The 25,513-nt window shown below is 36.2% G+C and overlaps 1 protein-coding gene across 3 annotated transcripts in view; it reads left to right on the forward strand.

Moving 5' to 3' along the window:
* The window catches only part of LOC110657700 (uncharacterized), a 71,964-nt gene that overhangs the window by 39,024 nt on the left and 7,427 nt on the right, over positions 1 to 25,513 (forward strand). For 2 of the 3 annotated variants that reach the window (XM_021815028.2, XM_021815019.2), the window contains exons 9-10: positions 6,091 to 6,204; positions 25,077 to 25,202. In XM_021815028.2, coding sequence (XP_021670720.1) covers positions 6,091 to 6,204; positions 25,077 to 25,202 — 240 coding nt within the window. The remainder of the gene's footprint in view (positions 1 to 6,090; positions 6,205 to 25,076; positions 25,203 to 25,513) is intronic. The other variant, XM_021815036.2, reaches the window with a different exon arrangement.

A 25,513-nucleotide genomic window follows, 5' to 3' on the forward strand; every position in this document is an offset into this window, starting at 1 on the left:
ACTTTGCACATTATCCATTTAGCATGCATATATCATATAATTGCATACATTCCCATACATCTCATGCATTCATGGAAATATGGTATGATCATGGTGCATTTCATTCATTCATTTTACAAGAGTTGCTGAAGGAGTACATAATCAACACTTGATATTGAATTTGAACTTCTTGCAATCCAATATTACATAGTAATCCTGGCATACCAAGGCGAATTTACAAGAACTTAAATAAATGAAATTACAACCCAAAAATTATTACAAACTTAATAATACATGCCCAAAATAAATTAAAATAAATTAATTAATTTACAATCCCAAAGAAACATAAAAGAAATAAATCCAATCACATTGGTCTTTTATAGTCCATGATCATCCATCATGCATATCACTATTTAACAATTAAATAAAACATACATACTTAAATTAAATTGAATATCTCATATTCAACTTAAAAATCAGATTTGAATATGATTCAAATAAATTTAAAAATTCAGATTTGAATCTCATTCAAACAAATTTAAAAATTCAGATTTGAATCACATTCAAACAACTTCAAAAATTCAGATTTGAATCACATTCAAATATTTTTAAAAATCAGATTTGAATCACATTCAAATATTTCTTAAAAATCAGATCTGAATTTTATTGAATCAATTTTAAAATCAGATTTAAATATGATTCAAACAACTTTAAAAATTCAGATTTGAATCACATTCAAACAACTTTTAAAATTCAGATTTGAATCACATTCAAACAATTTTTAAAATTCTGATTTGAATCATAATTTAATTGTGTGATTAAAACAACTAATTAAACACTTTAATTAGTCAAAGAATAGGCCTTAGATCATACAACAATTGCAGAATTAAAAGCCAAACCTTGAACCACCCATGGAACCATTGTTGCCATGTGACGCCACATCTCATGATCCAACCAGCAATGAATCTCTTGATCTCATGATCAAACACACAATTAAATTATATAATCAACAATCTAAATGGCAAATATAGTGGCTCATACCAATTTGAAAGGAAGGGCGTGAAAAACACAAGATTATACCATTGAATTCAAAAATTTTCACCTAGGGTCACAAGCACCATGCAAGATTTATTTTTATCTATTTGATTTCAATGATAAACAACATATTAAAACTCTTTTAATATGTTTTGGATCTGTATTTGCCATTTAAGATTTTAAAATTAATTAATTTTAGAACCCTAGATTAAATCATGTCCCTCTTGTCCACACCCAAGACACCTATGGCAGCCCCTGAAATGCTTCTAAAGCTTTTTCTATTAATTAGAAAATCAAGTTACACTAGAAACAATTTCTAGTGTTCTTAATTCAAGAGATTGATGGCTAATCTCTTTGAATTGATGAGAGATGAAGCTCAAAGTGGCGTGACATATGAGAGGAGAGGCTGCTGGTTGTGTTTTCTTTTCATAACCCCACTTAAATAGCTAGGTTAACACATTAAACCCTAGCCACATGTCACCTTTTGATTAGCTCTAGGTTTAAGTGACCCAATCACATTGTGCCAAGTGTCAAACCTATATTTAATCTTGATTTTAATCATCTTACATGATTAAAAATATTTGGCAAGCTTATGTGTTATGCCATGTGTCACCATCTCATGGTGCTGAAATGACCAAAATGCCCTTAATTTTGAGTTCTTAACCCAAAATAATTATTTTCTTCTTCTAATTAATTTATATCAAATATAAATTAATTAATTAATCTCTATTAATTAATTTCTCATCAATTAAATTCATATTTAAACACTTTAAATATAAATTAAATATAAATTTAATTTATACTACACATCCAATAATCTAGATTTGGTTTCAAGTCATGCTAGGGACTTTGCAATTTTATTGCAAACCAAATCTATTTAATTAATCAATTAAACTCTTTAATTAATTAATTAAATCATATTTAAATAGGTGATAACTTGTGTATGTGTGTGACTTACTAGGCTCATCACTAATTGGCAATGAGACATGATATCAACTCTTAATATCATCAGAACTCTTTCTTACCATAAATGATTTCTCTAAATCATTTTATGAACCTCATAGACCATGGTTAACACCTAGCATAGCATGCCATGGCCACCCAATTAGTAATAAGATTTACCTTAAATGAACCTATAATCATATGTTACCATGCACTAGAATCTCAAAATCCCAACTCAAGTCATGGTTTATGTCAAACTCCATTTGCTATGAATATTATGTTCTCTTTTAATTCGATTAAAAGATTTTCTCATCGAAACTCTTAAACATCAAGAACAATTAAATGAACATAGGATTTTAACTCTATTTACTTTCCATCTTGATCAACACCTACCTCCATATATAACTAGCCAACACATGCCCATATACCCATACATAGTACAAGTATGAATCAAACTCAAACTACCTATAGATTATATGCACCGATATGATTTATGACAAAACATTGACAAGAGTAAACTTCATGTGCTTGTCATAAGTGTCCTTATCATTTATAAGTGCCTATCATGTTTGTTATATGGCATGAGACTCACCATTCCATCTTATTTATATCTCATATAAATAACTTGGGAACAAACATGAATACAATCTTTCTGGATAAGTCATGTCCTTATTATGAAGTATCCTCGATTGTGAACCTATTTATGATACTTTGTGCTAGAAATATTGTCACTCATATTCTTAACAACTTAAGAATAATATTTCTAACAAAATATCAATGGACCTTTTCTATTACACATAAATATATTATGTAAACGGAAAAGTGGAAATGCCTTTTATTATTAAAAATATGTACAAGATACATACTAAATGATATGCTCTAGGGCATACTACTAACACTTTAGACTCTGTTCCTATCCCTAATACTGTTGATAAGGCACTGTCTCATCCTGGCTGGTGTGATGCTATGAAAGAGGAAATAGAGGCTTTAGATGCTAATGGTACATGAGAACTATTGCCTTTGCCCACTGGTAAGAAAGCTATTGGTTGTAAATGGGTATTTACAGTAAAGGTAAATCCTGATGGTTCTGTGGCTAGGTTAAAAGCACGCATTGTAGCAAAAGGATATGCTCAGACATATGGGGTTGATTACTCTGATACTTTTTTTCTTGTTGCTAAACTTACTTCTATTCGCTTGTTTATCTCTTTAGCAGCTACATATGATTGGCCCCTGCATCAATTAGATATCAAGAATGCTTTCCTTTATGGTGATCTTCAGGAGGAGGTGTATATGGAGCAACCACCTGGGTTTGTTGCTCAGGGGGAGTTGGGTAAAGTTTGTAGGCTTCGGAAGTCTCTTTATGGCTTGAAACAAAGTCCTAGGGCATGGTTTGGGAGATTCCGTGAAGCAGTACAGGAATTTGGTATGCAAAAGAGTAAGTGTAATCACTCAGTATTTTATAGGCAATCTGAGGTTGGTCTAATTCTCTTGGTAGTCTATTTGGATGACATTGTCATCACTGGGAGTGACTCTGCAGGTATTTCATCTCTTAAAACCTTCCTCCAAACTCAGTTTCAGACCAAAGACTTGGGATTGTTAAAGTATTTCTTGGGTATAGAAGTTATGAAAAGTAAGAAGGGTATTTTCTTGCCTCAAAAAAAATATGTCCTTGATCTATTGACAGAGACAGGAAAATTAGGTGCTAAGCCTTGTAGTGCACCAATGACTCCAACTTTACAACTGTTAGCAGGGGATAGTGAGTTGTTTGAAGATCCAGAGAGATACAGGAGATTGGTAGGAAAATTGAACTATCTTACAGTCACTCGTCCTGACATTGCTTATGTCGTTAGTGTGGTAAGTCAGTTTATGTCTTCCCCAACTATTGCTCATTGGGAAGCCTTGGAACAAATCTTGTGTTATCTGAAGGGCACTCCAGGAAGAGGTTTGCTATATGGTAATCATGGGCATTTGAATGTTGAATGTTTTTCAGATGCCGACTGGGCTGGATCTAAGGTTGACAGGAGGTCAACTACTGGATATTGCGTTTTTATTGGAGGAAATTTGGTGTCTTGGAGAAGCAAGAAGCAGAGTGTAGTTTTTCGATCTAGTGCTGAATCCGAATATAGAGCCATGGCACAATCAGTATGTGAGGTAATGTGGATACTTCAATTACTAGATGAGACAGGTTTTAAGATCTCCCTGCCTGCGAAATTGTGGTGTGATAATCAAGCTGCTCTTCATATTGCTTCTAATCCGGTGTTTCATGAGTGGACCAAACATATTGAGATTGATTATCACTTTATTCGTGAAAAGATTCAACAACAGATCATCTCAACAGGACACATTAAAACTGGAGAGCAGTTAGGAGATATTTTCACAAAAGCTCTGAATGGAGCTACGATTGACTACATTTGTAATAAGTTGGGCATGATTAACATCTATGCTCCAACTTGAGGGGGAGTGTTATGGAAAGTCAATCACTATATTATTTCTCTGTATATTCTGTATTCCTATTTAGGATTTCTTATTTAGGATTTCTTCCTAATTAGTAGAACACAATTATAGGAATCAATTGTATATATATACCCATGTACAGATTTATTGAAATCAATGAGAATTATCTCTTTTTACTCATCTCTTTCTACAAGGTACATACAAGTGTTGAAAGATATGTATGAAGGAGCAACTACTATTGTGCGCACAATGGGAGGGGACACGAGATTTTCCGATCTCAATTGGATTACACCAAGGATCAGCTATAAGCCCTTATCTTTTTACATTAGTTTTAGATGAATTAACGAAACATATATAAGAGAGTATTCCTTGGTGCATGATGTTTGCGGATGATATTGTTCTGATAGATGAGACGCGAGAAGGAGTCAATAGAAAGTTAGAGCTTTGGAGAAGTACTCTAGAGTCAAAGGGCTTTAAGTTAAATAGGACGAAGACAGAATACATGCATTGCAAGTTCAGTGAAGGCCAAACTGGTGATAGGGAATGAGTTAGTTTGGATGGAGTGGTACTGTCCCAAAGCAATCACTTTAAATATCTCTGCTCAGTCTTTCAAGTAGATGGGGGATGTGAGGAGGATGTTAGTCATAGGATTAAAGCCGGATGGTTGAAGTGGAAACGTGTCACGGAAGTTTTATGTGATTGCAAGATTCCCAATAAGTTGAAAGGAAAATTTTACCGTACAGCCATACGACCGGCTATGTTATATGGTAGTGAGTGTTGGGTATTGAAGGAGTCATATGCGTCTAAGATAAGAGTTGCAGAGATGAGAATGTTAAGGTGGATGAGTGGCCATACTAAACTAGATAAAGTCCGTATGAGAGTATTAGAGAAAAGGTAGGGGTGGTACCAATTGAGGATATGTTGAGAGAAGGGAGATTGAGGTGGTTTGGTCATGTGAAGCGTAGACATACGGAGGCTCCAGTTAGACAAGTAGAGCACATTGGGTTAGAGGATAGAAAGAAAAAAAGGGGTAGACCTAAATTGACTTGGAGGAGAGTAGTACAACATGACCTAGAAGCATTACAAATTTCTGAGGATTTAACCAAAAATCGTTTAGAGTGGAGAAAGCGAATCCATATAGCCGACCCCAAATTTTTGGGATAAAGGCTTAGTTGAGTTGAGTTGAGTTGAGTTGAGTTAATTATAAATTTGAAAACGGTTCAGTACTTTTTCACTCTTTTAATAAATTGGGATTTTGGTGTAGAGATATGAATTTTTGTAATGTCTAGTCCATCTTCAAGAAATTGTTTTTGTGAACATTTTGGGAAATTGCATGAAGAATTTAACTAATCAGAATCCAATTTTTTATGAATAATGAATACTGCAGGATCGCTTTCCTTCTTGATTTAGACATGAGGTCCAAGTGGCACTCATGGCAACAATCTTTCTCACATTTTAACCTCTAGAGAATCAGGCTATCTTAAAGAATGAAGAGGCAAAGAAAGAATAATCATTGTGCAGTAGAAAACTTCACTTTAATTCTCTTTAATTCCCCTTTTCTTTTATTTTCTATTTCTTGTTTTTCATGAAAGCATCTATAAGTTGAATTTTCTTTATCAAGTAGATGTTAAATTGTCATTGATTTATTTACTTATTTTTGAAAACCTATATCTTATGCAGAGTTCTGAATCTTGCACAGTGCCACAGCTCAACATCTAGTTTCAATAACCAGCAGCGGACCAGCAATCTTGGAAATGTCAAAAGAGATTTTGATAAAAAGGATTCGAAGCAGAGGTACTTGATCTTACTTAAATTTTCTAGATGATTAGGTCTATGCTTGAATGGATTTGATTAGAAAAATGTAAAAAATGTATGATATAGCTCAAGCAATTATGTTGAACCAGGATGAGTCTATGTAAGCTGAGACTCCCATAATCTTCCTTATGTCCATCTTAGATATTGTGGAGGAACTTAAAGAAAAGAGGAGAAATTACTTGAAAAAAATAAAAAGATGATATGGAGAAATTTCCTGCTAGTTCAGGACAATTGGTTGGAAAGAAAGAACTCTTTAGATCAAGTGACTATCTCAATCAGCATGCTAGTAATAATTTAAACTTATAATGATGTTATCGCTGGAAGATGTTTCTAGTGTTCCACTATTGCCACTTTCTTCTAGCAAGATACTTCCTATTTCCCTCTCTTGACCCTCATTGCATCATTTTTGCTTTGATGTGTTCCTTTACTCAAGTCCTTAGAAGAAAAGCAGCACTAAGTTTGGCCCAATCTCATTATATACAGGCCAATACCAAATTATGGCCTATTCGACGTTGGTTGTTGGGAAATTAACATTATTTTTATTTTATTATTTTGTACTAAAACAGGAGGATACATAAAGGGTATTATAGTCATTTTTAACCTTTTATTTTGCTTTAAGTTTATCTTGTCTATTTTCGCACCAAACACTAGATTGGAAAACAATATTTATTGTGTTGTCTTGTACTGTCTTGTCTACTTCAATTGTGTTATAGAATAGGAAGTGAGACACGTAAATATTCCCATTTCAATTATTATAGCGGAATTGTAGGAATTCTTATTTCTTTAGGAAACTTCGTGGTGTGTGTGTGTGTGTGTATATATATATATATATATATATATATATATATATGTAAATTAAATCATGAAGATATACAAGAGATTTTTCCTTCAAAACTTACATGGTATTAGAGCCATCTACATGAATTAAGTTCTTTTCTTCCCTTTGTTTTCTTGGTCTATTTTCCAAAAGCTAATGTCAGTTCCTAAGTCTTCTGTTTAGGGTGACTCCATGCTCATACCGCCCACCCAGGAAGAACCCCTAACTGCCAGTGGGTCTGCCTAGAAAGTTTGGTTATTAGACGACTGACAAGTGAGGCCCACGCGCTATTTTTTTTTTCTTCAGGCTCTGTCTCATGGGTTGGTGAGTGTAGGCGTGTAAGCTGCTCTCCGGTGACCTTCCACCGCCGTTTCTCCTCCTTCGGTGTCACCTTGGTGAGCTTGTTGTAGCCTTGTGAGCTGATTTGAGTTTTAGTTCTTCTCTCTTGGTTGCTTCCTTTAGTTTGTTTCTTGGGTCTCTGACTAGAAAATGATTTCTCTTACAACTAGAACTGCTGGCATCCTTTTTGGTTATTTGAGGACTCTTTTGGACTTTGGGTATTTATTTGCGACTGTGAGCATCTTTTTTGGATAATTGAGTACTTTTGATAGTACTTTTTGGCCGAACTTTGGTGCTTCGGAGTGTTTTTTTTTTTTTTTTTTTTTTTTTTTTTTTTTTATGACTTGAGAAACTTGGTTGCAGCTAATATTTTGGGTGACTGGTCTTATAAATGAGTCTTTCTCAACATAATATCAGAAAGTGATTTCTACTACAACTGGGACTGTCGGCATCCTTTTTGGTTATTTGAGGACTCTTTTGGACTTTGGGTATTTATTTGGGATTGAAAACCTTTTTTTTTGGGATATTTGAGGATTCTTTTGGACTTTAGGTAACCTGTTTAAGTACTTTTGGTACTATTTTGTCGAGCTTTGGTGCTTTGGAGTGTTTTTTGTGACTTGAGAAACTTGGTTTTGGCTGATATTTTGGGTGACCTGTTCTTATAAATTGGTCTTTCTCAACATCATAACATGGCTCTTAAGGAATTTTTAGTAGCATAATCATCCAAAAAACTATTTTTGCATCTGCAAAAGAATTTGCTCAATTTCTCAATATAAGGCATCACTAAAGCATACCAATTCCTCCGTCACTGCTATCGCCGAGTCTGGTAAATTCACTTCATGCCTTGTGTCCGATTCTAAATGGGTCATTGATTATCATGCAACAGAGCATATGGTAGGTAACTTTAACCTTTTATGTACCTTTCAGTCTCATACAACCTCTTTCATTGTTACTTGAGCTGATGGGTCTATGCCTCGTGTCATGGGTTTCGGAATTGCAAACCCGACATCATCCATCTCGTTGTCATTTGTTTTTTGTTTGCCTAACTTCTCTTTTAATTTATTGTGCATTAGTAAACTTACTTGAGCCTTAAATTGTTGTGTCTTATTCTTTCCTAACCATTTTCTATTTCAAAATCTTTTGACGAAACAGGTTTGTAGAAAGAGATGATTCTCCTCAATTTCAATTAATCTGTACATGGGTATATATATATATACAATTGATTCCTATAATTGTGTTCTACTAATTAGGAAGAAATCCTAAATAAGAAATCCTAAATAGGAATACAGAATACATAATATATAGAGAAATAATATAGTGATTGACTTTCCATAACACTCCCCCTCAAGTTGGAGCATAGATGTTAATCATGCCCAACTTGTTACAAATGTAGTCAATCCTAACCCATTAAGAGTTTTTGTGAAAATATCTCCTAATTGCTCTCCAGTTTTGATGTGTCATGTTGAGATGATCTATTGTTGAATCTTTTCACGAACAAAGTGACAATCAATTTCAATATGTTTGGTCCGCTCATGAAACATCGGATTAGAAGCAATATGAAGAGCAGCTTGATTATCACACCACAATTTTGCAGGCAGGGAGGTCTTAAAACCTGTCTCATCTAGTAATTGAAGTATCCACATTACCTCACATACTGATTGTGCCATGGCTCTGTATTCGGATTCAGCACTAGATCGAGAAACTACACTCTACTTCTTGCTTCTCCAAGACACCAAATTTCCTCCAACAAAACGCAATATCCAGTAGTTGACTTCCTGTCAACCTTAGATCCAGCACAGTCGGCATTTGAAAAACATTCAACATTTAAATACCCATGATAACCATATAACAAACCTTTTTCTGGAGCGCCCTTTAGATAACACAAGATTTGTCCTAAGGCTTTCCAATGAGCAATAGCTGGGGAAGACATAAACTGACTTACCACACTAATGGCATAAGTAATGTTAGGACCAGTGACTGTAAGGTAGTTCAATTTTCCTACCAATCTCCTGTATCTCTCTGGATCTTCAAACAACTCACTATCCCCTGCTAACAGTTGTAAATTTGAAGTCATTGGTGCACTACAAGGCTTAGCACCTAATTTTCCTGTCTGTCTCTGTCAATAAATCGAGGACATTTTCTTTGTGACAAGAAAATACCCTTCTTACTTCTCATAATTTCAATATCCAAGAAATACTTTAACAATCCCAAGTCTTTGGTCCGAAACTTGGTTTGGAGGAAGGTTTTAAGAGATGCAATACCTGCAGGGTCACTCCCAGTGATGACAATGTCATCCACATAGACTATCAGGAGAATTAGACCAGCCTCAGATTGCCTGTAAAATACTGAGTGATTACACTTACTCTTTTGCATACCAAATTCTTGTACTGGTTCACTGAATCTCCCAAACCAGGCCCTAGGACTTTGTTTCAAGCCGTAAAGCGACTTCCGAAACCTATAAACTTTACCCAACTCCCCTTGAGCAACAAACCCAGGTGGTTGCTCCATATACACCTCCTCCTGATGATTACCATGAAGGAAAGCATTCTTGATATCCAATTGGTGCAGGGGCCAATCATATATAGCTGCTAAAGAGATAAACAAGCGAATAGAGGTAAGTTTAGTTGCAGGAGAAAAAGTGTCAGAGTAATCAACCCCATATGTATGAGAATATCCTTTTGCTACAAGGCGTGCTTTTAACCTAGCTACAGAACCATCAGGATTTACCTTTACTGTAAATACCCATTTGCAACCAATAGTTTTCTTACCAGTGGGCAAGGGCAAAGGCAATAGTTCCCATATACCATTAGCATCTAAAGCCTCCATTTTCTCTTTCATAGCAGCACACCAGCCAGGATGAGACAGTGTTTCACCAACAGTATTAGGGATAAGAACAGAGTCTAAAGAAGTAACAAAACACCAAGAACAAGAAGACAGTTGATTATAAGAAACAAAAGAAGAGATAGGGTAAGTACATGAACGTTTACCTTTACGAAGAGCAATGGGTAAGTCTAGATCAGAATCATGATCAATATGAGGTACAGGATCTCCCAACGAATTAGCTGGTGGAGGATCCGAGTCAGGAATCTCCAATCTCCTGGAATAAACATGAACAACGGGAGGTCGAGTAGGTCTAGAGACAGAAGGAATAGGCTGTGGGAGAGGACTAGACATTGGTTGGACAGTATATATTAAGAGATTATCCTCCTTTCCCTCACTCTCATACACAGATGATTGAGGAAAAAATGGAGTGGACTAAAAAAAAGTGACATTTGCATAATAAGATAACGATTAAGAGTAGGAGAGAAACAGCGGTACCCTTTTTGCAGCCGGGAGTACCCAAGGAAGATACATTTGAGAGACTTTGGATTCAATTTAGTAACCCGTGGACGAACATCACGCACAAAACAGGTACAACAAAAAATACGGGGTTCAACAGGGAATAAAGATTTTGTAGGAAACAAAGCAGTATAAGAAATATCCCCATTAAGGACAGAAGACGGCATACGATTGATAAAAAAACATGCCGTAGAAATTGCATCTGCCCAAAAGTGTTTAGGAACTTTCATCTGGAAAAGAAGAGCACGAGTTACCTCAAGAAGATGTCGATTTTTTCTTTCGGTCACGCTATTTTAGGATGGGGTATTCACACAGGAAGACTTATAAAAAATGCCATTTTGTGTCATATAAGACTGAAATTGTACTAAAAAGTATTTTTTTTCATTGTCACTTATTAATATGCGCACAGAAATATTAAATTGAGTTTTGATTTTTTTACAAAAGGCACAAAAAATAGAAAACAACTCAAAACGATTCTTCATTAAATATAATCAGGTAACACGATAGTAATCATCAACAAAAGTAACAAAATAACGAAATCCAGTTTTAGAAGTAACAGAACAAGGACCCCAAACATCAGAATGAACTAACTCAAAAGGGGATGAAGCCCGTTTATTGACTCTAGACATAGAAGGCAAACGGTGATGTTTTGCAAACTGACACGACTCACATTCTAGTACTGATAAAGACTGAAACTGAGGACACAGTTTCTTCATGGTAGACAAAGAAGGATGACCTAATCTACAATGAGCTTCAAGAGGTGTTAAGGTACCGGAGCAAACAAGCGACCGCGGTACATGATTTTTCAGAATGTAGAGACCACCTGACTCACGTCCTCTACCGATAATCTGCTTCGTCATAAGATCCTGAAACAAACACTGGTCAGGAAAAAAGGAAACAGAACAATTTAAGGTACGAGTAAGTTTATTAACAGAAAGTCGATTAAAAGAGAATTTTGGTAGACACAAATCAGATGACAAAGAAATTGACGAAGTAAGATTCGCAGTTCCAGAACCCATGACACAAGAAGTAGAACTATCAGCTAAAGTAACAGTTGAGGAAGTGAGATTAGACTGAAAAGCAGATAGAAGACTAGAATTGCCTGTCATGTGATCTGTCGCACCAGAATCAATAACCCATTTGGATGAAAAAGACACAAGGCATGTAGTGGATTTACCTGACTCAGTGATCGCAGTGACAGGGGAATCGGTAGGCTTTAGAGATGCATGATATTGGGAAAACTGTGCAAAATCCTCTGCAGATACCACAATAGTTTTCTCAGAGGAAGATATTGTAGAATCATCTGCTACCATATTTGCAATCTGTGATCGCTGATTTTTTCTCTGAAGTTGCGGACAATTATATTTTGTATGGCCAGGCTCCTGGCAATAATAACAAATGACTTCTCTTGAGTCCTAATTAGAACTAGCCTCTCCATTATGCTGATGACTTCTGATGCCTGTAATTCCTCCTCTACTTCCTTTTCTATTACCCTGTTGTCCATTTGGATTACGGCTAATAAGAGCACTATTGGCAGGTTGTGAAGATTGGGTACTCTCTGTACGAAGGACAGTGTGAACGTTTCATGCAAAGAGGAAATCTCAGAACTGGAGAGAATTTGAGAGTTAGTAGTCTCATACTCTAAAGGAAGGCCTGCAAGAAAACTCATAACAGCCAGTTGCTCCCGTTGGGCTTGCTAAACTTTCACATAAAGACTAAAAGGCAACAATACATTAAGTTCCTCATATACCCGTTTAAAATCCATAAAATAAGCGTGAGAGACTTATCCTCTTTCTCAGCACTGTAGAATGCCTTACAAGTATCATAAATACGGGAGATATTCCCTTTATCAGAATACAGAAAATCTAAGTAATCCATCAATTCATTAATAAATTCACAGTGATTAGTTAAACTAATTATCTCACTATGAATCGAGTTTTGAAGCTACAAAAATAACCGAGCATCCTCTCTTAGCCAAGTTTGTCGTGTATCATCCGTAGGTGGATTTTTAGTAAGGTGACCATCCTTATCAATGCTACGAAAATAGACCCTAACAGTTTTACTCCACTCCAGGTAATTCGAACTATTAAGTTTGTGTTCCGTGATCTTAGTCATCACCGGAATCACATCAGAAATAACATTCTTATTGTCTGCCATTTGTTGAGACAAAGAAAACTAACCGAAAAGCTAATCCAAAGTGCTTACAGCAGCAAAATAATCCAAAATCACAAATCAAACAAATACAGAAATAGGATCTGAGAATCAAACCTCAGAAGTCCTTTAATGGTGTACTGGATCAGGCAACAATACACAGTGGTGGAATGAGGGGGGTTGAGGCGACGCCGGCAATGTTGATCGGAGTCGAAATGGCCTGTCGGCAGCCAAGTTCTCTCCTGAGCTGGGTGGTGAGAACAAATAGTCACACTAGATAGATGACCTGCTCTGATACCATGTAGAAAGAGATGATTCTTCTTAATTTCAATTAATTTGTACATGGGTATATATATACAATTGATTCCTATAATTGTGTTCTACTAATTAGGAAAAAATCCTAAATAAGAAATCCTAAATAAGAAATCCTAAATTTGAATACAGAATATACAGAGAAATAATATAGTGATTGATTTTCCATAACAAGGTTATTGGTAGAGATTATGAGTCTAGAGGTCTTTATGTCCTTGACTAATAGGTACCAAGTTCTCTTGTATGCTATACTACTTCAACTCCATTTGAGGTTCATTGTCGTTTGGGACATACGACATTGTCTGTTTTAGAAAATTATGCCCTCAGTATTAATCTTTGTCGGTTTTAGAGTGTGAATCATGTCAGTTTGCTAAGCATTATTATTTGCCTTTTATGCCTAGAGTCAATAAACGAGCTTCGTTCCCCTTTGAATTGGTTCATTTTGATGTCCGGTGTCCTTGTTTTGTTAGTTCTAAAATTGGATTCCGATATTTTATTACTTATATTGATGATTACTTTCATGTTACATTGTTATATTTAATGAATAATTGTTATGAGTTATTTTCTATCTTTTGTACCTTTATAATGAAATTAAAACTCAATTCAATATTTCTGTACGTATGTTGAGAAGTGATAATGCCAAAGATATTCATCAGAAAGCTTGTAGTCTTATATGTTAAAAAATGACATTCTTCATAAATCCTCCTGTGTTGATACACTATCTTAAAATGGTGTTGTTGAAAGTAAAAAAATAAGCATCTGCTTGAGACAGCTAAAGCTCCTTTCCCAAATGAAGGTTCCTAAATAGTTTTGGACTATTGCAATTTTCATGGCATGTTTATATCATCTTCTATCTTTGATGGGGACATTCTTCTATCTTTTTCCCGTTGAACCTCATCTTGTTGGTTGTGCTTGTTTTGCGTGTGATGTTCATCCATAGACTACTAAATTGGATTTGAAGTTTCTGAAGTATGTCTTTCTTGGGTATTTTCGGCTCCAAAAGGGTTACAAGTGTTTCTCTCTAACTCTCAATCGTTATCTTGTATCTATAGATGCTACTTTTTTTTGAGTCTACTCTTTTTCTATCCTAGCAATAGTTCAACCTCCTATTGTTCATGTTGATTTGAAATAACAGATTGGAGAGAAAAATCTGTATATTCTTATGCATCAATGACTTTGTACATATGCCTATTTATATACAAGATTTCTAGCTTTACAAGGAAACCTAATTTAATGGAAACTAATACAAATTGGAAATAAGATATACACAAGGAGAAAGAAATAATAATTCCTTTAATATAGGGATTGAGATTCTAACACTCACCCTCAAGTTGGTTCATGTATATTACACATATTCAACTTGGAAACTAGATGAGTCTTTTGGTGAACATATCGGCTAACTGATCTTTATAACTCAACGATCCGTCTACAATTTTCTCCTTAGTCAATTTCTATATGTTTGGTTCGATCATGCTGTATTGGATTATGGACAATACTGATAGCAGATTTGTTATCACAAAACAAGTATAAACTATTTGTTTCTGATAGTTTTAGTTCTTTCATTAACTTTTGTAACCACAACAATTCACAGACACCTTGAGCCATGGCTCTATATTCAGCCTTTGCATTGGATCTAGCAGTCACACTTTGTTTCTTACTTCTCTTAGTGATCAGGTTACCACCAATAAAAGTACAATAACCCGTTGTTAACGTTTTATCATCAAGAGATCTAGCCCAATCTGCGTTTATAAAGGCTTTTATTTGAAGATGTCCATGCTTTGAGAAAAGAAGTCCTCTCCGAGGGGTAAATTTGAAATATCTTAGAATGTGAATAACAACTTCTAAATGATATTCATCAGGATCATGCATATATTGACTCACTAGACTTACCGTAAAGGCTATATCTGGTCTAGCGTGTGAAAGATAGATCAATTTGTCAACTAATCTTTGATATCTCCCTAAATCCACCGACTCTCTAACTCCAGCTTGCAATCCATGATTTTCCTCAATGGGAGACTCTACTTGTTTACAGCCCAGTATATATGTTTCTCCAAAAGATTCAATTTGTACTTCCTCTGAGAAAAAAAAGCCCCTTATTTGGTCTGACAACCTCTATTCCAAGAAAGTACCTTAGTTTTCCTAAGTTCTTAATCTCAAACTCCTGTGCTAGGCGTTACTTAGATTTGCAATTTCTTCCTCATCATCTCCTATCACTACTATATCATCCATATAAACAATAAGTAATACGATCTTACCTTTATAATTTATAAATAAAGTGTGATCAACATTACTTTGACAGAAGCCAAAGGAGATTACAGCCTTGCTGAATTTGGCAAACTATGTCCTAGGAGACTACTTTAGGCCATACAAAGCCTTTTTCAATTTGCAGACCTTCCCTTTGGTTTTTTCATCTTCAAATCTTAGGGGTATTTCCATACAGTTCTTCTTCTAAGTCTCCATGCAAAAAGCATTCTTGACATCGAACTGTTATAAATTCCAAGCAAGATTTACTGCAAAGGACAATAAAATCCTGTTGGTGTTTATTTTAATAGGGGAAAATTCTCCTGATAATCTACCTCATATGTTTGTGTGAATCCCTTTGCTATTAATCTGGCTTTATATCTCTCAATTGAGCCATCTTCTTTGTGCTTTATAGTGAACACTTACTTGCATTCAACTGATTTTTTTTTTCCCACCAGGGAGAGTAACAAGATTCCATATCCCATTCTTTGCCAAAGCCTTTATCTCCTCAATCATAGTAGTCTTCCATTTTGAATCAAGATATGCTTTCTTCCAATCCTGTGGAGTAGAAATAGAAGAAATAGATAACACGGGCTCTATAGGATGGGGATAATAAGTCACAAGGCACAAAATTAGAAATAGGGTGCTTGGTGCAAGCTTTGACTCCTTTTCTTAAGGCAATAGGGACATCAAGATCGGAATTAGAATTAGCAATATAAGGAGGCTCATTACATACGTTAGGATGTCCAGTGACTGAATCCAGGAATTCCAATTGATCAGGAGTATCATGCTCAATGGCCTCAATTATTCTGTTCTGACGAGTGTAGGTTCTCAAATGCAACCTATTTAATCTCTCTCTAGCCTGAGGTGATCCATTTTGAACCTGTTGAGGCGATTCATCTTGAACATCATTACTCTCACCTTGAAGAATTGGAAGGAAAGGAGGAACAAACACTTCTTTCCTCTTATTCTCCCCCCCTGAAGAGGTGTCTGAAAAAATGATTCAAATTTCTTAAAAGTGACATTCATGCTTACATAATACTTTCTCGAAGGTGGATGAAAACATCATATCCTTTCTGAGTACTAGAATATCTAACAAAAACATATTGAAGAGCTTGAGGTTCTAATTTCCCAACATTAGTCTTATGAACAAAGCATACACAACCAAACACTTTAGGTGGAACAGTATAAGAGTTTTTCCCTGCAAAACTTCCAAAGGACTTTTAAAATCTACGGTTCTAAGAGGCATTTTATTAGTCAAATAGGCTGCAGACAAAATAGCATCTCCCTAGTAAGGTGTAGGAACGTTCATTGTAAACATAAGAGCTTGAGCTACATCAAGTAAATGCCTATTTTTCTTTTCAGACACCCCATTTTGTGTACTAGTATTAGTACAGCTGGTTTGGTGTAAAATATCATGTGATTCGAATAAGTCTGAAATAGTCTATACATATATTTTATACCATTATTAGTTCTTAGAATTTTTACTTGAGCATGAAATTGAGTACAGATCATTTTATGAAATTGTTGAAAACAATAAAAAAATCTCTCTTTGTTCTCATTAGGTAAACCCAAGTTAATCTAGTGCAACAATTAATGAAGGTAACAAACTATCTATATCCAGATAAAGACATAGTTTAGGTAGGTCCCCATGCATCAGATGAATAGTCATGAAAGGAATTAAGGCTTTATTATTTATTGCAGAATAAGGTTGTCTTTTGTGTTTGGCTAGTTCACAAGCATCACAAACTAAACTTTCTTACTTGCATTTCTTAAACAAAATGGGATATAACATCTCTAAAGTTTGAAAAGAAAAATGTCCTAATCTCTTGTGCTACTGAAAAATCTCTTGGTTAGCTCTCATTGATTCTCCTAACAAAACTTGGTTTGTACTAGGAGTTGAGAAACTACCACAGTCATTTAGTAGATATAGGCCATCTTGCAGTCTACCACTGCCAATCATTCTCCTTGTGTTCAATTCCTGAAATATGCAATGAGTGGGAAAGAATGAGATTTTATAGTTAAGTGCTTTTATAATAGAGCTAACAAATAAGAGATTCATAGGAAAGGTAGGCATATGTAAAACTGGGGTAAGATTCAAAGTGAGATTTTATTTAACAGAACTTGTTCCTAAAATACTGGTTAGGGATTCATCCGCTATGCGGACTTTTTCTTTTCTTGAACAATATGAATAGGTTCATGTAGAAAGAGATGATTCTCATTTTTTTCAATTAATCTGTACATGGGTATTTATATACAATTGATTCCTATAATTGTGTTATACTAATTAGGAAGAAATCCTAAATAGGAATACAGAATACAGAATATACACAGAAATAATATAATGATTGACTTTCCATAACACTCCCCCTCAAGTTGGAGCATAGATGTTAATCATGCCCAACTTGTTACAAATGTAGTCAATCCTAGCTCCATTTAGAGCTTTTGTGAAAATATCTCCTAACTGCTCTCCAGTTTTGATATGTCCTGTTGAGATGATCTATTGTTGAATCTTTTCACGAACAAAGTGACAATCAATCTCAATATGTTTGGTCCGCTCATGAAATACCGGATTAGAAGCAATATGGAGAGCAGCTTGATTATCACACCACAATTTCGCAGGTTGGGGGGTCTTAAAACCTGTCTCATCTAGTAATTGAAATATTCCCATTACCTCACATACTGATTGTGCCATGGCTCAGATTCGATTCAGCACTAGATCGAGAAACTACACTCGCTTCTTGCTTTTCCAAGACACCAAATTTCCTCCAACAAAAACGCAATATCCAAAGAGTTGACCTCCTATCAACCTTAGATCCAGATCGGCATCTCAAAAAAATCAACATTCAAATGCCCATGATTACCATATAACAAACCTCTTCCCGAGCTCCTTGGATAGCACAAGATTTGTCCCAAGGCTTCCCAATGAGCAACAGTTGGGGAAGACATAAACTGACTTACCACACTAATGACATAAGCAATGTCAGGACGAGTGACAGTAAGGTAGTTCAATTTTCCTACCAATCTCCTGTATCTCTCTGGATCTTCAAACAACTCACTATCCCCTGCTAACAGTTGTAAATTTGGAGTCATTGGTGCACTACAAGGCTTAGCACCTAATTTTCCTGTCTCTGTCAATAGATCAAGGACATATTTTCTTTGAGACAAGAAAATACCCTTCTTACTTCTCATAACTTCAATACCCAAAAAATACTTTAATAATCCCAAGTCTTTGGTCTGAAACTGGGTTTGGAGGAAGGTTTTAAGAGATGAAATACCTGCAGAGTCACTCCCAGTGATGATAATGTCATCCACATAGACTACCAGGAGAATTAGACCACCTCGATTGCTTATAAAATCTCGAGTGATCACACTTACTCTTTTGCATACCAAATTCTGCATCGCTTCATCGAATCTCCTAAACCAAGCCCTAGGACTTTGTTTCAAGCCATAAAGAGACTTCCGAAGCCTACAAACTTTACCCAACTCCCCCTGAGCAACAAACCCAGGTGGTTGCTCCATATACACCTCCTCCTGAAGATCACCATGAAGGAAGGCATTCTTGATATCCAATTGGTGTAGAGGCCAATCATATGTAGCTGCTAAAGAGATAAACAAGCGAACAGAAGTAAGTTTAGCTACAGGAGAAAAAGTGTCAGAGTAATCAACCCCATATGTCTGAGCATATCCTTTTGCTACAAGGCGTGCTTTTAATCTAGCCACGTAACCATCAGATTTACTCATCAGAATACCCATTTGCAACCAATAGCTTTCTTACCGTGGGCAAAGGCAACAGCTTCCCATGTACCATTAGCATCTAAAGCCTCCATTTCCTCTTTCATAGCAAAGACACCACCAGATGAGACAAAGGCCTCACCAACAGTATTAGGGATGTGAATAGAGTCTAAAGAAGTAACAAAACACCGAGAACAAGAAGACAATTGATTATAAGAAACAAAAGAAGAGATAGGGTAAGTACATGAACGTTTACCTTTACGAAGAGCATTGGGTAAGTCTAGATCGTAATCATGATCGCATGAGGTGCAGGATCTCCCAACGAAGTAGCCGGGTGGAGGATCCGAGTCAGAATCTCTAATCTCTGGAATAAACATGAACAACGGAGGCCGAGTAGGTCTAGAGACAGAAGAAATAGGCTGTGAGAGAGGACTAGACATTGGTTGGACAGTATATATTAAGATATCATCTTCCTCCCCCTGACTCTCATACACAGATGATTGAGAAAAAAATGGAGTGGACTCAAAAAATGTGACATCTGCAGAAACAAGATAACGATTAAGAGTAGGAGAGAAACAACGGTACCCTTTTTGGATCCGGGAGTACCCAAGGAAGACACATTTGAGAGACTTTGGATCCAATTTAGTAACCTGCGGATGAACATCACGTACAAAACAAGTACAACAAAAAATACGGGGTTCAACGGGAAACAAAGATTTTGTAGGGAACAAAGCAGTATAAGGAATATCCCCATTAAGGATGAAGGCATACGATTGATCAAAAATATGCCAGAGAAAGCGCATCCGCCCAAAATTGTTTAGGAACTTTCATCTGAAAAGAAGAGCACGAGTTACCTCAAGAAGATGCCGATTTTTTCTTTCGGCCACGCCATTTTGGGATGGGGTATCCACACAGGAAGACTGATGAAGAATGCCATTTTGTGTCATATAAGACTGAAATTGTGCTGAAAAATATTCTTTAGCATTGTCACTTCTTAATATGCGCACAGAAATATTAAATTGAGTTTTGATTTCATTACAAAAGGCACAAAAGATAGAAAACAACTCAGAACGATTCTTCATTAAATATAACCAGTTAACACGAGAGTAATCATCAACAAAAGTAACAAAATAACGAAATCCAGTTTTAGAAGTAACAGAACAAGGACCCCAAACATCAGAATGAACTAACTCAAAAGGGGATGAAGCCCGTTTATTGACTCTAGACACAGAAGGCAAACGATGATGTTTTGCAACCGACACGACTCACATTCTAGTAATCGATAAAGATCAAATCGAGGACACAACTTCTTCATGGTAGACAAAGAAGGATGACCCAATCTACAATGAGCTTCAAGAGGTGTTACAGATCGAGCAAACAAGCGACCGCGGTACATGATTTTCCAGAATGTAGAGACCACCTGACTCACGTCCTCTACCAATAATCTGCTTCGTCGTAAGATCCTGAAACAAACACTGATCAGGAAAAAAGGAAATAGAACAATTTAAGGTACGAGTAAGTTTACTAATGTAAAGTAGATTAAAAGAGAAATTTGGTAGACACAAAGCAGATGACAAAGAAATTGATGAAGTCGGATTCAGCCTGCAACCCATGATACATGAAGTAGAACCATCGCCTAAAGTAATGAGAGGAAGTGGGATTAGATCAAAAGCGGATAGAAGACTAGAATTACTGTCATGTGATCTGTTGCACCGTAATCAATAACCCATTTGGATGAGGAAGACACAAGGCATGTAGTGGATTTACGACTCGTGATCGCAGTGATAGGGAACCGGTAGGCTTTAGAAATGCTCGACATCGGGAAAACTGTGCAAAATCCTCTGCAGATACTAAAACAGCTTTTCGGAGGAAGATACCGTAGAATCCTCTCACGCCATATTTGCCATCCGTGATCGCTGATTTTTCCTCTGAAGTTGCGCACAATTATATTTTGTATGGCTGTGCTCATGACAATAATAACAAATGACTCCTCTTGAGTCTGATTAGAACTAGCCTCCATTATGCCGACATTACTGTTCGTAATTCCTCCTCTACTTCCTCTTCTATTACCACGTTGTCCATTTGGATTACGGCTAATAAGAGCACTAGTGGCAGTGTGAAGATTGGGTACTCTGCACGTTGAAGGACCCGTGAATGTTTCATGCAAAGAGGAAATCTCGAATCGAAAGAATCGAGATTTAGCACTCTCATACTCGAAGGAAGGCCTGCAAGAAAACTCATAACACCGCTTGCTCCGTTGGGCTCTTTGAACTTTCACATCAGAACTAAAAGGCAACAATACATTAAGTTCCTCATATACCCGTTTAAAATCCATAAAATAAGCCGTGAGAGACTTATTCTCTTTCTCAGCACGGTAGAATGCCTTACAAACATCATAAATACGGGAGATATTCCCTTTACCAGAATCTGTAAAATCTAAGTAATCCATCAATTCTTTAACAAATTCACAGTGATTAATTAAACTAATTACCTCACTGTGAATCGAGTTCCGAAGCTGCAAAAACAACCGAGCGTCCTCCCTTAGCCAAGTTTGTTGTGTATCATCAGTAGGTGGATCTTTAGTAAGGTGATCATCCTTATCAATGCTACGCAAATAGACCCTAACAGTCTTACTCCACTCCAGGTAATTTGAACCATTAAGTTTGTGTTCTGTGATCTTAGTCATCATCGGAATCACATCAGAAATAACATTCTTATTGTCTGCCATTTGTTGAGACTAAGAAACTAACCAACGCTAATCCAAAGTCTTGTGACAACAAAATAATCCAAAATCACAAATCAAGTAAATACCGAAATAGGATCTGAGAGCCAAACCTCAGAAGTCCTTTAATGGTGTACTGGATCAGGCAACAGCACACAGTGGTGGAATGAGGGGATTGAGGCGACGCTGGCAATGTTGATCGGAATCGAAACGGCCGGTTGGCGGCCAAGGTCTCTCCTGAGCTGGGTGGTGAGAACAAATAGTCACCCTAGATGGCCTGCTCTGATACCATGTAGAAAGAGATGTAGAAAGAGATGATTCTCGTTGATTTCAATTAATCTGTACATGGGTATTTATATACAATTGATTCCTATAATTGTGTTATACTAATTAGGAAGAAATCCTAAATAAGAAATCCTAAATAGGAATACAGAATACAGAATATACACAGAAATAATATAATGATTGACTTTCCATAACAAGAACATTTCTGGCTGTTGGAAATCACAGGTTTGAGCTCTTCTCCTCTTCTTCTTCTTTTTCTACTTCTTCTTTTCTTTGGTTGGTGCTGAATGCTAGCTGTTGGCTTTTAAGCCCTAACATTTTTCCCTTGCGCTGGGGATCAATGGGAAGCGCCCTTTTGCGCCTCGTGCCTGCCTTGGTGCGCCTCAGTGAGGTGTCGCGTCTCTCCTTCTATTGGGTGCTGAGGCGCACCTCCTGCGTGCCTTTGATAACCGTGTATAATATTTGAGTAAATTTCCTTCCCTTGAGTTAGCTTTTTGGGTGTGGTTCTTCTAAATTCGTATCAATAGTATCAGAGCTAACTACTATGACTCTCAGTTGCAATTGTGCAGCACAAGCGGTGACACCGAAATAGCAGTGTTCGCCCAAGACCATTTTCTCTACATGGTATCAGAGCCTGCTCTACTTCAATATTGGGCCACTCGCAGATGTGTATTATCCCATATTAGTGGATGAGGGTAATGTGTCCCTTATACAGCATTGGATACTCCTGCTCCCTTGAGCTAGTTTTTGGAGTGGAGTTAGGTCCGGTTCATTTTCTTAACATGATACCAGAGCCCTACTTAAATGTTGGGCCACCTCATATGTGTGTTTTCCTACATTGGTGGGGCGAAATATTTGAACTATATATAAGACTTTTGTAAACTTCCTTCCCTTGAGAATTTTTTATATGAATTCAGGATAATCTTACCCCATAAGCTAGCTCATGGGAAGATGTTGGGCTACTTGTAAATGTATTTGCCAGCAAACTTTATGATTCATATGTTCATGCCTAGACGTGAGGGAGGAGGGGGAGTGTTGTCCCACATTAGTTTGAAATAAGGTATTTCTGCTATATATAAGATTTGGATAAACCTCCTCCCCTTGAGCTAGTTTTTGGAAGTGAGTTAGGCCTGATCCATTTTCTTAAGAACCACTTATGTACCATGTTCAGGAAAGGCAAGAGTCCGCATAGCGGATGGGTCTCTAGCCAATATTTGAAGAATAGGTTCAGTTGAATGCGCTACTACTTTGGATCCCACCTCAGTTTTGCATGTGCCTAGCTTTCTCATTAATATGATGTCTGTTAGCTCTGTTACAAAAGCTTTTAACTGTAAAATCTCATTTTTCCCTACTCATTGTATTTTTCTGGAGTTGAAACAGAGAAAACGATTAGCAGTGGTGGACTGCAAGATGGTCTATATTTGTTGGATGATTGTGGTGGTTTTTCAAATCCTAATACCAGTCAAGCCTTTTTAGGACAACCTGTGAGTGCTGACCAAGAGATCCTCCATTGGCATAAGAGATTAGGACGTCCTTTTTTTTCAACTCTAGAGAGGTTAAGTCCCATTTTATTTAAAAAATGCAAGTTAGAACTTTTAATTTGTGATGCTTGTGTTGTGAGCTAGATAAAAACATAAGACAGTCTTATCCTTCAATAAATAATAAAGTTTTGATTCCCATCATAACTATTCATTATGATGTATGAGGACCTACTCAAACTGTGTTCTTATTTGGATATTGATGGTTTTTTTTAACTTTCGTTGATTGTTGCATTAGGTTGACTTGGGTTTACCTAATGAAAACAAAGAGTGAGGTCTTTTCTTGTTTCCAATAATTTCATCAAATGATTCGTGCCCAATTTGATGCTCAGGTTAAATACTAAGAACTATTACTAGAGATCAGCAGCATGTTTTTCACGGGTTAATCAAGTGGTTGAATCTTCCTGTAGAAGGTGCAACTTGAGAAGACTATTCTCTTATTGTGAACCAGTTTACAAAAGCTGAACTTTCTTGGGTACAAGAAATTCCTAATGGGGGAGGTATTGTTACAAACCAGAGGAGAAGGCTGAGGCAGAATAGGGGCTAGTTATATGGGTTGTAATTGACAGGAGAATGGTTGTCAAGTAGCTGTCAATTAGTTATAAATTCAGCTGTAGCTTATTGTAGAGGCATTCTGATGTTTTCTCAAGAAATAACAATTCTCTCCCTTTTCTGATTCTATTTCTCTCTCATCCCTAACTTCTATTTCTCTCTCCCTACTTCTCCTTCTTTCTTCCTAAATTCTTCTAATTCTTCTCTGGTAGTACTTCAATCCTAAAATCGGTAAGATGAGAGTGTAAGTGTGAAAGGAATAAAGGAATTGGAGGGAAAGGGAGTCAGGTAGGCAGTTATTCTGTTAGGAGCTACTCGACAGTAGCTGCAGGTAGTTACAAAGCAGTTACTGAGCTGACAGTACTGCTATATAATGCAGAGAGAGAGAGTTTTTGTAAATCCATCCAGATTCTTTTCAAGAAATAATATTTTTCCTCTCATTCTCTATTCTCTGATCTTTCTCAATTGTTTCTGCATCTTCTAACTTCCTTCAATTCTTCTCAATTCTCTTTAATTGCTCTATTATGGTTCCAAAAGCCTAGCAAATTATTAAAATAACATGTGAAAGGCCGCATCACTATTTCTCCTAAGAGTTTGATGGAACAGGATGTGAGGGTTTTGTGAGATCAAAGTAGAAATTCAATGTGTTTTAAGTGACAAATTAAAGTTTAAGGACCTTAATTTTATCCATGATAAGTTGAGAGACAATGGGTGAAATTTACCCTAACTAATGAGCCTGATCTTTCTTGTTGGTAACCAAGTTAACAGTTTTGGCATATGTCAAATTCACCAATTCTTGCTCATTTTGAGTTGTTTCTAGGTCCAATTTGAAACCTCCTGTGGCCAAAGGAAACAGAAGAGAAAGCAGAAAGCGTGCATATATTGAAGATGATGAGTTGGATCCTATGGACCCAAGCTCTTATTCAGATGCTCCCCGTGGTGGTTGGTATGTGTTATCTAATGTTATATTTTGGCTTAATTTCATCAACGGTCACTAAACTTATCCGAGTTTCATTGTGGTTATAGCATTTCAATTTGTATCAGTAAAATCATTTTACAATGTTGTTTCAATAAAATCACTATTGCCAAATGTCTATAGAGAGTTTAGTTGATTTTTTATGTGCTAATTAAGAAATCATGAAGCCTTTCTTTAATTTTAGAATCAGACTAAATTTTTTTTTATTTTATTATTAACTAGAAGATTTTATTTAATTTCTGCCAAAATTTATCAATAGTGACTTTATTGAAACAAAATTA

Source organism: Hevea brasiliensis, chromosome 3 (genome assembly GCF_030052815.1).
Source record: "Hevea brasiliensis isolate MT/VB/25A 57/8 chromosome 3, ASM3005281v1, whole genome shotgun sequence".
In the NCBI taxonomy this organism is placed as follows: Eukaryota; Viridiplantae; Streptophyta; class Magnoliopsida; order Malpighiales; family Euphorbiaceae; genus Hevea; species Hevea brasiliensis.